This window comes from Doryrhamphus excisus, linkage group LG6 (genome assembly GCF_037039965.1).
Source record: "Doryrhamphus excisus strain RoL-2023G ecotype Guam linkage group LG6, RoL_Dexc_Guam_v1.1, whole genome shotgun sequence".
NCBI classification, from domain to species: domain Eukaryota; kingdom Metazoa; phylum Chordata; class Actinopteri; order Syngnathiformes; family Syngnathidae; genus Doryrhamphus; species Doryrhamphus excisus.
This window is the reverse complement of record NC_136362.1, coordinates 6,230,834-6,240,624: the sequence shown is the minus strand read 5'-3', so window position 1 is coordinate 6,240,624 and position 9,791 is coordinate 6,230,834. Positions and strand designations below refer to the sequence as shown.

Below are 9,791 nucleotides of genomic sequence, written 5' to 3'. Positions count from 1 at the left end.
GAATTGTGCTGTCGTTGGTTCGCTTTTAATTTTAAATGCTCAAGAGTAAAAACAAAATAGAAAAAAAAACTTTGTCGTCACATGTACAGCGGGAACCCATTGCGGCGTCTCCCTCCGCCGGATCCCTCCGCCCACTGCACATAGCGCCTCCTCCTCCGCTTGGGGTTGTGCTGCGGCCATCTGTGAAACTTTGGAAGACCCTTTGTCTTCTTCAACGTCACATTTGTGTTTCAAATTAACTTCTCCGCGCGACACAGCATGTGAAAATAAAGCAATCTACCGAATGATGACTTTCACTTCATAGCTCGGTAAGTAAATAACCCCCATTTTTCACTTCCCGTCCCCCTCGTAGTGATTTCTAAGGCACAAAATCAAGCCATGGCGGTCGACAAAATGCTCCAGCGTGGTCCTTAAAAGCTGCTATTTGTCTTTTACATCTTCTAACAAGCCAATGTGGTGTTTTTGTCAAAGCAGCAAATGTTTGTATTGTACATTTTTGAAGCACAAACTCTTCAAACAACAGGCTTGACTGTCTGTGACGTCACTGGATGAGAGTTTGTTTTCGGTGAAGTAAACCGTAAGAATGGCGGCTAATCATTGCGACAACATTTTAATAATAATAATAATAACGTTACAAAATACACACAGAAATGTGAAACAGGGCCCGTTAGGATGCTATGATGAGCATTTTCACTGCTAATTCAGTGGCGTTTGTGTCAACAAATACAGTAGAAGCACATCCTTGCTAGCATGACAACTAGCCCAGTCCAAACGCAGTACTATAGTACTATAGTACACCAAAATGGCCTTTTTGTACAGTTATCATTTGAAGCAGTAATACCTAGGAACTTATGATTGCACAAGCTAGCAGCTTATACTGTGTTTTCCAGGTGGAACACTCCAGCTTTGTTGTTGTCTTCAAGTGGTAAGTTTGTTGCGTTGTTGTTGTTATTATTATTATTATTATTCATGAGTATTCCTTCAGGTCTCCGAGGTCGCCGCCATGGCTCGCGGCTGCGTCTGCTGCGTCAAGTACATGCTCTTCCTCTTCAACCTGCTCTTTTGGGTAATATAACACGAGGCATGCTCACTGGGAATCGAACCAATTCACCCCGGCAGGAAGCGACAGGTGTGTATATGTGTGTGTTCCAGCTGTGCGGGTGCGGCCTGCTGGGCGTGGGCGTGTGGCTGTCGGTGTCCCAGGGCAGCTTCGCCACGCTGTCGCCATCCTTCCCGTCGCTCTCCGCCGCCAACCTCATCGTCACCCTGGGCACCGTGGTCATGGTGACGGGCTTCCTGGGGTGCCTGGGCGCCATCAAGGAGAACAAGTGCCTGCTGCTGAGTGTGAGTCTGCCACTTTACCCAGCATGCATTGCTGCAGGCAAGACAAGGTGTGGTTGGGAGTGTAGAGTACAGTGTATCCACAGGACTGTGATCTATGTGTGGTGGGTGTTGATGACATCATTGTCTGATTTGCATAATTGATCATCTTTTCTTACTTTTTTACATTTTTTTATTCATTTTGGCACAAAAACCTTCAATATTCCCTTAAACGTTTCAGTTCTTCATCGTCCTGTTGATCATCCTCCTGGCGGAGCTCATCCTCCTCATCCTCTTCTTCGTCTACACCGACAAGGTAGCGAGCGCCTGTGTTACAGACTGAGCTTGAACGCACCCCAAACCTGACTGTCACACACGTCCTTGCAGGTGAGTGACACGGCCAGGCGGGACCTGAAGGACGGGCTGGTTCTGTACAACACGGAAGACAATGCCGGGCTGAGGGACGCCTGGAACGCCATCCAGGGGGAGGTAGGAGTCCGTGTGGACGGGTGAGGCCAAAGGAAGGAGTAAAGTGGGCTAAAGGTCAGCTGCTGGTGTGTTCACAGTGGCGCTGCTGTGGGGTGATGAGCTCCAGCGACTGGCACTCGGCCCTGCAGGTGAACGCGGTTCCTGACAGCTGCTGCCAGGTCGTCCACTCGGGATGTGGACGCAACGCTTCCAACGTCTTCTGGACACGGGTGAGCTCACGCACAGTCGCCTGATCGACGCATCTGAGCCGTGATTGGCGTCAGACCAACCCCCAGGTTCCCGTTTTCTCAGAAGAATGCTGAAAACACCACGGCACTCCTGTCATAATAGAGGATCTTTGACTAGTGTTTTTGCAGTAGCTCCTCAAAAACAGCAGCATGCTCCCACAATATAGAGGATCTTTGACTGTAGATTGTAAAAGTACAGCAACCTGCTCCTGTTATGCTCTATAGGAGTTGTGGACTCCTGTAGAGCCGCTACACACAATAACCTGCACAGAAAACTTTCTAGATCTTCAAGAATCTGCACCTATTCTCGCTGTATTTCCTTGGACGGTCTGTTTTAGTTTATTCCACCAATGGCCCGCCCACTCCGCTCTGATTGGTCACACTCCCAAAGTGCTTCCTAACTATGAAGGAACCCCACTCTCTCATAGAGTGGGTAGAAGAGTTGAGACCCCTGACTTGGTGTGGATGAACTCAAAGAGTAGGCACCGCTGGTGCTCCTCCAACCTCGCCTACCCGAGGAGGAGGACTCATTGTCGGACACATTTTGTCAGATGCACTGCTGGTGTCTCTCCACCTCGGTGTAGATCCTAAAAAAGATAAGCGTGTGGTGAAGACGTCAAAGCGAGTGACGGGTGTGGTTGGCGTTGTTTGTCAGGGCTGCTACGAGAAGGTGGAGGAGTGGCTGGACGACAACAAGCACCTGCTGGGAACCATCGCCATGTGTGTGCTGGTCATTCAGGTAAGCGACGCCTGGCAACGAAGCATCGGCGCCACCGCAGCGTCTGACCGCCCGTGTCTCGTTCAGCTCCTGGGGATGGCGTTCTCCATGACGCTCTACCAGCAGATCCACCAGGCGGGGAAGAAGTACGAAGCCTGAGCAACTTTCAAACACTTAAAAAGCTGGTACATTCAACATATACACATACTCATGTTTAAAAATATGTATTTTATTTGCAGTAATACTACATGCATTTATTCCTCTAGCTGGTAGATGTTTTATACCAAATACTCTACACTTGGTGTCCTGATATGTTCAATTAAAGCCCATCCGTGCCTTTAAGGATAAGATGCGTCCAAACAGGACAGTTTTTCTATTCTTCACAAATCCAGCGTCTTTTGGTTGTCGTAGACGACGTTGCCTTTGACGACGACATAGCGAATCAGCTCCTGATGTCCGCCCAGCTGGTAGATGAGATGCTCCCACCTGGAGCCAAAAAGTATCACGTCAACCACAGCTTCTTCCCAGTAGAGGGAAATGGGCGTGTTGGTACCGCGGGGCGTTGAGGACCAGAAGGTCTCCGTCTTTGCCCGCCTCCAGGGAGCCGTGCGAGCGCGAGCGGCCGAGGGCGTAGGCGGCGTTGATGGTGGCCGCCGCCAAGGCCTCCGACATGGACATCCTCATGTTGACGCAGGCCAGGTGCATAACGATGGGCTGGAAGACAGACAGACGGATAGATAGAAGGCTTCGTGCCGGGACACGTTAAACCGTGGCGTGGTTCCCTCACCATGGAGCAACAGTAGGCGTTGGGGTTGAAATCGCTGCCGAGGGCGACGATGACGCCGGCATCCAGCATGGCTCGTGCGCGCGGTTGGGGCAGCCTGGGCACGGACGCAGGTTAGAGGACGCCTCAAACACGTCAGAAGGAACATTCCGACAAGGATGTTGCGGCTATGCTACGCCACAGCCAGCGGAGGGCCACCACGAGCCAGTTGGCAGGCAGTTTGAGCCACTGCACGCCACTAGGCACCTTATTGGCGACACTAGGCGCCTCAGCAAATTGCATTGCCGTAAACTGGCACCAACTCAAAGCAACACATGTCGGTATGCTAAGTTGAATATACCAATATATCCCTATGCTACCAAAACATTATTTTTCCTCACAATATTACGAGCTGAATCTTACAAAATTTGCTGTTTCAACTTTGTAGATGCTACTATGCTAATGTTATCATGCAAATGTGCTTAGTTATGAAAATGGTTAAAAATGCTACTATGTTAGCTAACTCCGAGCATGACAGTGCAAAGTTATTTAGCATGCTAAAACCTAGCATAAAGTGTTTCTATGTTTTGCTAACGTTCTATTTTTTTATGCAATGCTAATGTTAGCTAGCTAGCAATGCTAACACCTACCAAAATAGTGGTTTGTGTTTGCTATGAAAATGGCTGTAAATGCTAATGTGTTAATGTTAGCATGCTAACACCATAATACAACGTTTTGATATACAAGTCCACCCATGAAAATAGCTTAAAATGCCACTGTTAATGTTAGCACGCTAACTCCTAGCATGACAGTGCAAAGTCTTTTAACATGCTAAAACCTAGCATAAAGTGTTGTTTCTATGTTTTGCTAAGTCTATTTTTCTATGCAATGCTAATGTTAGCTAGCTAGCAATGCTAACACCTACCAAAATAGTGGTTTGTGTTTGCTATGAAAATGGCTGTAAATGCTAATGTGTTAATGTTAGCATGCTAACACTATAGTACAACGTTTTGATATACAAGTCCACCCATGAAAATAGCTTCAAATGCCACTGTTAATGTTAGCACGCTAACTCCTAGCATGACAGTGCAAAGTCTTTTAACATGCTAAAACCTAGCATAAAGTGTTGTTTCTATGTTTTGCTAAGTCTATTTTTCTATGCAATGCTAATGTTAGCTAGCTAGCAATGCTAACACCTACCAAAATAGTGGTTTGTGTTTGCTATGAAAATGGCTGTAAATGCTAATGTGTTAATGTTAGCATGCTAACACCATAATACAACGTGTTGATATACAAGTCCACCCATGAAAATAGCTAAAAATGCCAGTGTGTTAATGTTAGCATGCTAAAACCTAGCATGATAGGGCGATATACCCGGGAAGGCTAAATGTCCCGGGTGTGTTGGGAATTTGGACTTTGGTCTGAATGTGAATTTGTGGAAAAGAACAAACAACAGTCTGCGGCGCTATCGTTTGGTAAAAGCAGTGAGCCAAGGTTTCACTCGGCGCCTCAGCGTGTGTTTTACCGTAGGATGTAAGCCGTGGTCGGCAGCAGGACCGCCGCCGTCCCCGCCTTGGCCATGGCGGCGATGCCCTCATCCGTCACCTCCTCCAGGTGGCTGATGGCCAACGCGCCAAGCTCCGCCCCCAGCTGCCAACATGGAGACGCAGCTGGCAACATGCTCCCACAGAGAGGAAATGTTGAGAGGCTACCTGAGCGGCGTTCATGGGATGGAGCTCGTCTCCGTGGAAGTTGATGTTGAGGCCCATGTCCTTGCCGGCCTGCAGGATGGAGTGGGTGGCGCCGAGGTCGAAGACGCCTTTTTCGCAGAAAACGTCGATGTTGTCCACACACAGCGTCCCGGCCGACATTCGCTCTTTCAGTTTTGGGAGCTGAACCTTCAGGATGTCCTCGGTGGCTTCCTCAACGCTCTTCCCTCTGAGGAGCAGACGCAAGGTGAAGGTCACGGTCAAGCGTCGTCATCATCATCAGCGAGGGCGACACCCACTTGGGCACGGCGTGAGCACCACAGTAGGTGGAGGAGATGTTGATGGGCACCGTCCGCCGGGCTTCCTCTATCACCTCCAGCATCTTCAGCTCCGTGTGCAGCTCCAGGCCGTAGCCGCTCTTCACCTCCACCAGAGTGGTGCCGGCCCGCCGCATCCGCTCCAGCCGGTTGCTCAGCGAGGCCAGCAGGCCGGACGCCGAGGCCGCCCGGGTGTGCTCCACAGTGAAGTGGATCCCTCCCCCTGCCTGGTGCACGTCCATGTAGGTGGCGCCCGCCAGCTGCAAGAGGTAAGACCCGGGGTGTTTAAAGTGCGGGTCGGGGGCATCTGGTGCTCTAATTCTAAACATATAATTGAACCCCTTAATAAATAATAACCTGTTGGCATATTAACATGTTGCTTTACAAAATGAAGATGTTTGGGGGTCCATCACGTACCTTCATTGCAAACTCGTGCACGCGGTCTCCAGCCCAGACCGGGTGAGTGTGGGCGTCAACCAAGCCTGCATGAAAAGATGAATAATGGATGGCATCTTATCGACAGGCCGGAGGTGAGACGGCCGTCACTCACCAGGCAGCACGCACATTCCCGTCGCGTCAATCACACGCTCAAAAGACGCCCCCGAATACTCGGCCTCTATCAGGGGCGCGGCCCCCACCGCTTCAATCAGACCATCGCTGATGAAGACATGCGGGAATTAGTTTGTAAAGGACCCGAGTCTGTGAAATGTCACCAACCTGCCGACCACCACGCTGGCGTTGTGGATGACGTGGAGCTTCTGCATCCCGCTCAAGGTCAGGTATTGCTCTCCGTTGTTGCAGACCACAACCACCTGCTGGGCGTTTTTCACCCACAGTCTGTAGCCGGCCGACATCTTTGGTGGGTTAACGCTTCACTGCGGCAGCCTGGATGTCCTTTTGGACAAATATTTGTGCAGGGGAGCAGAGGGTGAAGTGCACAAGGGGCGGAGCCACAAGTCCAAAAAAGGTAAGCCTGTGAGATTCCATTGTGGGACGTTTTGGTCTCTTACTAGCTCACACAGACTGGGGGGGGTAACTGCTTTGAAAAGAAACACTAGTAGTCCCGTTTAAGAAAGAGTACAATGATTTTATTGTGTCTGTATCACAACAAAGAAAAAGTACAAAAAACAAAACAAAAACAACATTCATGTGGTTTCATTTTCACATGGTGAAAACTAAAGCACACTTTCAACTCTCTGGAATTATTCTCTCATTTCCCCGTCCTCCTCCTCTTCTTCTACGCCTCGGATGTACAAGACGTTATTGCACCTGTCGGGATGACAAGAAATGTTGGATGTAGGGTACAGGCCAAAGGTTTGGACACACCTTCTCATTCAGTGCCTTTTTACATTGTAGGTTATCAAAAACGATGAACACGTGGCATTACACACCTACTGTAACAAGAATAACTAAATATTACTTATACTGCATATTCCATTCCTCAGAGGAGCCACCCTTTGCTTTTTGGGTAGCACTGCAGCACAGATCTTCATCAACTTAGCTTCAAATTTATTCTTGTAAAACTGCAACTTGTTTTCTCATATTATGATCATTTATAAAGTCATATGTTACTGTGATTTTTCCTCATTATGTAACCATCATACAATCTATCTTTTTTCCTGTTATGTTAGGCTGCTATCGGGCAGGAACATACCTGATGAGGACTTCACCCAGATGGCCTGCTAAAGCGCCATCCACGTACTCTTCTGTGTTGGCCAGCTGCAGTAAACATGAGAGAGGAAGGTGAAAAGGGTATGTTTGCACGCTTTGGAAGACTTCACTCACAAGGTCTTACCTGCATGTTCATGTAACCATCCACAGACACCAGGTAGCCTTTGTACTCCATCCCCCACTTGAGCTTCACCATCACCGGCTTGCCCGTCAGGCCATTCAAGAATGGCTTTGGGTTCAGTGGTAAACTCTGGGAACAAAAATGACACAGACCGCTATATCAAGCCAGGAAGTATGAACGTCAAACCATAAACGCAGCTTATTACCATCAATACTAACTCAGATTGTTAACTTAAGTTTATATTTGGCGTTAGGTGATTCATTTGTTTCATAACGGAAAAAAATTAATGCTATATTTTCCAAAAGTAAGCTGATGCGAGGCGCTCATTCATTCAGTATGGATATGCTAACACGGCTAATGCTAACTGGCTCAAAATTGATACATTAACAAAGCGGCGATGGCGAAACTTCTCCACGAAGATAAAGCGGACATGAAACTTGATAAGACCGCACTCACCATTCCCTCTTAACACGCGTGTGACCGTGGAAGTGTTATGATGATTATTTGCTTGTCGTCACAATAGCGTTAGCAAGCACACGCAACACGCTCTGCCCGCCCTCCCAACCGGAAGTACATTTCGGGGTCACGTGCAACGTCACATCCGGTTGCATTCGTCAAACGCGTTCCGATTAGTGATGGGAAAACTCGATTTCTTTGACGAGTGATTCACTGAAGTCGATTGGATACTCCTTTAGAGTCAACTAAAGTGACCAGTTTACAGAAAACTCACATTTACTCAAATTTGTGAATCGGTAAACTACCAAGAAATCGGAAGCGGAAGCGGGAGCTGGGGTGGGCCATACGCCGGTACCCGTAACCCGATCCAGTAAAACACCCGCGAGTTTTGAAGGACTCGTTCATGACTCGAACACTATCACTGCTTATATAGTTAAATCGACCACTAATTTTAAAAGGGATATACGTATTGTATTTTTTATGCTTCTTTCTCTCTTTTAATGTGTGCTTTTTAATTCAATTACTGTACACGTTGGCTGAACATCAGGTACCAACCGGGTTACATATTCTAAAAACATTTGATACACTGAGCATGCTAGACTGTGTTTTGTTTCATTTTGTTTCACGACTGTCACAGTTACCAATTCTATTTTAATCAACACTGCTGTTTTGGCTTTGTCTACCTCTGGTGGCCAACTCAAATATTACACCCCCAATGTTAACGTCCTTAGCATTAGCCGAAGTTGAGGTGCTTGTTGTTTGTGGTATTATTTGGAACGTAAACATTGCCAAACTTGCTGTTTTTACTTTGCTGCTATGTAAGAACAGGTTTTAGTTTGAATGAAATACATTTTTTTACGATAAGGGTGACATTTTGTGTTCAAGACAGGATTTAAGCTTCTTTGCTTGTTAATGTTTGATATGTGTGACACTGCCAATAAAGTTGGCGTTCAGGGGATGGTCCTGCTTTCTTCTGTGGCGCCACCAAGCGGCCTGGCGGTCACACTGCAGCAATTGTGATTAAACAAATGACCACCGCTGACAAAAAAATACTTTTGATGCGCATACTCGATTGTGTATCAAATATCTGACATCTACACGACCCTGGACAGAGAATTGGGGCGAAAAGAGAAGTGATTGTCATATCTGGGTCGTCCTTTTCTCTCTGGGTCCTAAACGTCTAAAGATTTACATTCATTTTTCCGCATGGAGGCAGGTGGCAAGTTTGAACCTGATTTTTGTGGGGTGTGAAAGGGGGTTAAGCTGCACTTGTTATGTCATTAATTGCTTTCACGCATGTTTGAAATAGTGCTGCTCTGACATCACCCTCTCCTTAATAACCAGCTTGTCCATCACCAGCCATGTACTTCTGGCATTTGTGTGTGTGTGTTTTGGAGAGGGCGGGGCTCCTGTCGCTGTATTAACCTCTACAGCCCACACAAACACCACGACCTGGGACCTTCATGTCCATTCAAGCAGAAGTTAAACGAACCAAAAAAGGTGAGATTGGCGTCACTGGCCACCATGGATGCGGGTCAAAGACGCAGAAAGGAGGGCACACTAGCCAAACACATGCTGGGTCCGCCGGAGCTTGGCTCAAATGGGCCTTAGCGACATACTTTTTGTACCCTAGCTGGACACCAGGGGGCGCAATGTCACCTGTCTTGACTGCGCAGAATCACGGGACACTTCATTAGGTTCTCAGTATGATGCAGTGCAACTACGTTGTCATTATTTCTTTAAAATAATTATCTACTTATGTTTTTAAATTATTTGTAATTGAGTGATTTGTGATTGATAGACTATTCAGTGATGAAAGGAATAAATATAAGAGCAATAACTGACTGAGTAAAAATAATGTAATGTAGAATATTTTCAAAAATATTGAAAAACATGATTAATAACATATAAATAATATACTGTATATAAAAAATAAATTGATTTCCATGATACATTGGAAACGTCCCTCTTTAGGGGTTAATTGGTTTCAGACCCGACCA

The 9,791-nt window shown here is 47.1% G+C and overlaps 3 protein-coding genes across 3 annotated transcripts; 1 reads left to right on the top strand and 2 right to left on the bottom strand.

Annotated features, from left to right (window-relative positions):
- The first annotated feature begins 144 nt into the window (after positions 1-144).
- On the top strand, positions 145-3,116 carry LOC131125656 (tetraspanin-9). Its single transcript, XM_058067399.2, has 9 exons — positions 145-308; positions 891-925; positions 986-1,066; positions 1,153-1,344; positions 1,562-1,636; positions 1,708-1,809; positions 1,887-2,018; positions 2,692-2,775; positions 2,842-3,116. Exons 3-9 carry the CDS (start codon positions 1,004-1,006, stop codon positions 2,911-2,913), a joined length of 720 nt encoding a protein of 239 aa, XP_057923382.1. The 5' UTR covers positions 145-308; positions 891-925; positions 986-1,003; the 3' UTR covers positions 2,914-3,116.
- On the bottom strand, positions 2,969-6,449 carry amdhd1 (amidohydrolase domain containing 1). Its single transcript, XM_058067398.2, has 9 exons — positions 6,261-6,449; positions 6,094-6,200; positions 5,961-6,025; positions 5,526-5,803; positions 5,230-5,455; positions 5,043-5,167; positions 3,542-3,635; positions 3,308-3,468; positions 2,969-3,240 (listed from the first exon to the last, which is right to left on the bottom strand). Exons 1-9 carry the CDS (start codon positions 6,395-6,397, stop codon positions 3,135-3,137), a joined length of 1,299 nt encoding a protein of 432 aa, XP_057923381.2. The 5' UTR covers positions 6,398-6,449; the 3' UTR covers positions 2,969-3,134.
- Positions 6,450-6,609: 160 nt separating this feature from the next.
- snrpf (small nuclear ribonucleoprotein polypeptide F) lies at positions 6,610-7,961 on the bottom strand. Its single transcript, XM_058067401.2, has 4 exons — positions 7,792-7,961; positions 7,339-7,464; positions 7,198-7,262; positions 6,610-6,812 (listed from the first exon to the last, which is right to left on the bottom strand). Exons 1-4 carry the CDS (start codon positions 7,792-7,794, stop codon positions 6,746-6,748), a joined length of 261 nt encoding a protein of 86 aa, XP_057923384.1. The 5' UTR covers positions 7,795-7,961; the 3' UTR covers positions 6,610-6,745.
- Between the last annotated feature and the right edge of the window lie 1,830 nt (positions 7,962-9,791).

What these genes read in the sequence shown, in the direction of transcription:
- LOC131125656 (XM_058067399.2), top strand. Translation starts at nt 1,004, where the DNA reads ATGGCTCGCGGCTGCGTCTGCTGCGTCAAGTACATGCTCTTCCTCTTC. An exon ending in GGAACGCCATCCAGGGGGAG is followed by an intron (nt 1,810 to 1,886) that starts GTAGGAGTCCGT and finishes GTGTGTTCACAG; the next exon opens with TGGCGCTGCTGTGGGGTGAT. An exon ending in CCAACGTCTTCTGGACACGG is followed by an intron (nt 2,019 to 2,691) that starts GTGAGCTCACGC and finishes GTTGTTTGTCAG; the next exon opens with GGCTGCTACGAGAAGGTGGA.
- amdhd1 (XM_058067398.2), bottom strand. Translation starts at nt 6,397, where the DNA reads ATGTCGGCCGGCTACAGACTGTGGGTGAAAAACGCCCAGCAGGTGGTT. An exon ending in TGCACGAGTTTGCAATGAAG is followed by an intron (nt 5,804 to 5,960) that starts GTACGTGATGGA and finishes TACCTCTTGCAG; the next exon opens with CTGGCGGGCGCCACCTACAT. An exon ending in CTGGTCCTCAACGCCCCGCG is followed by an intron (nt 3,241 to 3,307) that starts GTACCAACACGC and finishes TTTTGGCTCCAG; the next exon opens with GTGGGAGCATCTCATCTACC.
- snrpf (XM_058067401.2), bottom strand. An exon ending in ATGGTTACATGAACATGCAG is followed by an intron (nt 7,263 to 7,338) that starts GTAAGACCTTGT and finishes TGTTTACTGCAG; the next exon opens with CTGGCCAACACAGAAGAGTA. An exon ending in CTGGGTGAAGTCCTCATCAG is followed by an intron (nt 6,813 to 7,197) that starts GTATGTTCCTGC and finishes TCATCCCGACAG; the next exon opens with GTGCAATAACGTCTTGTACA.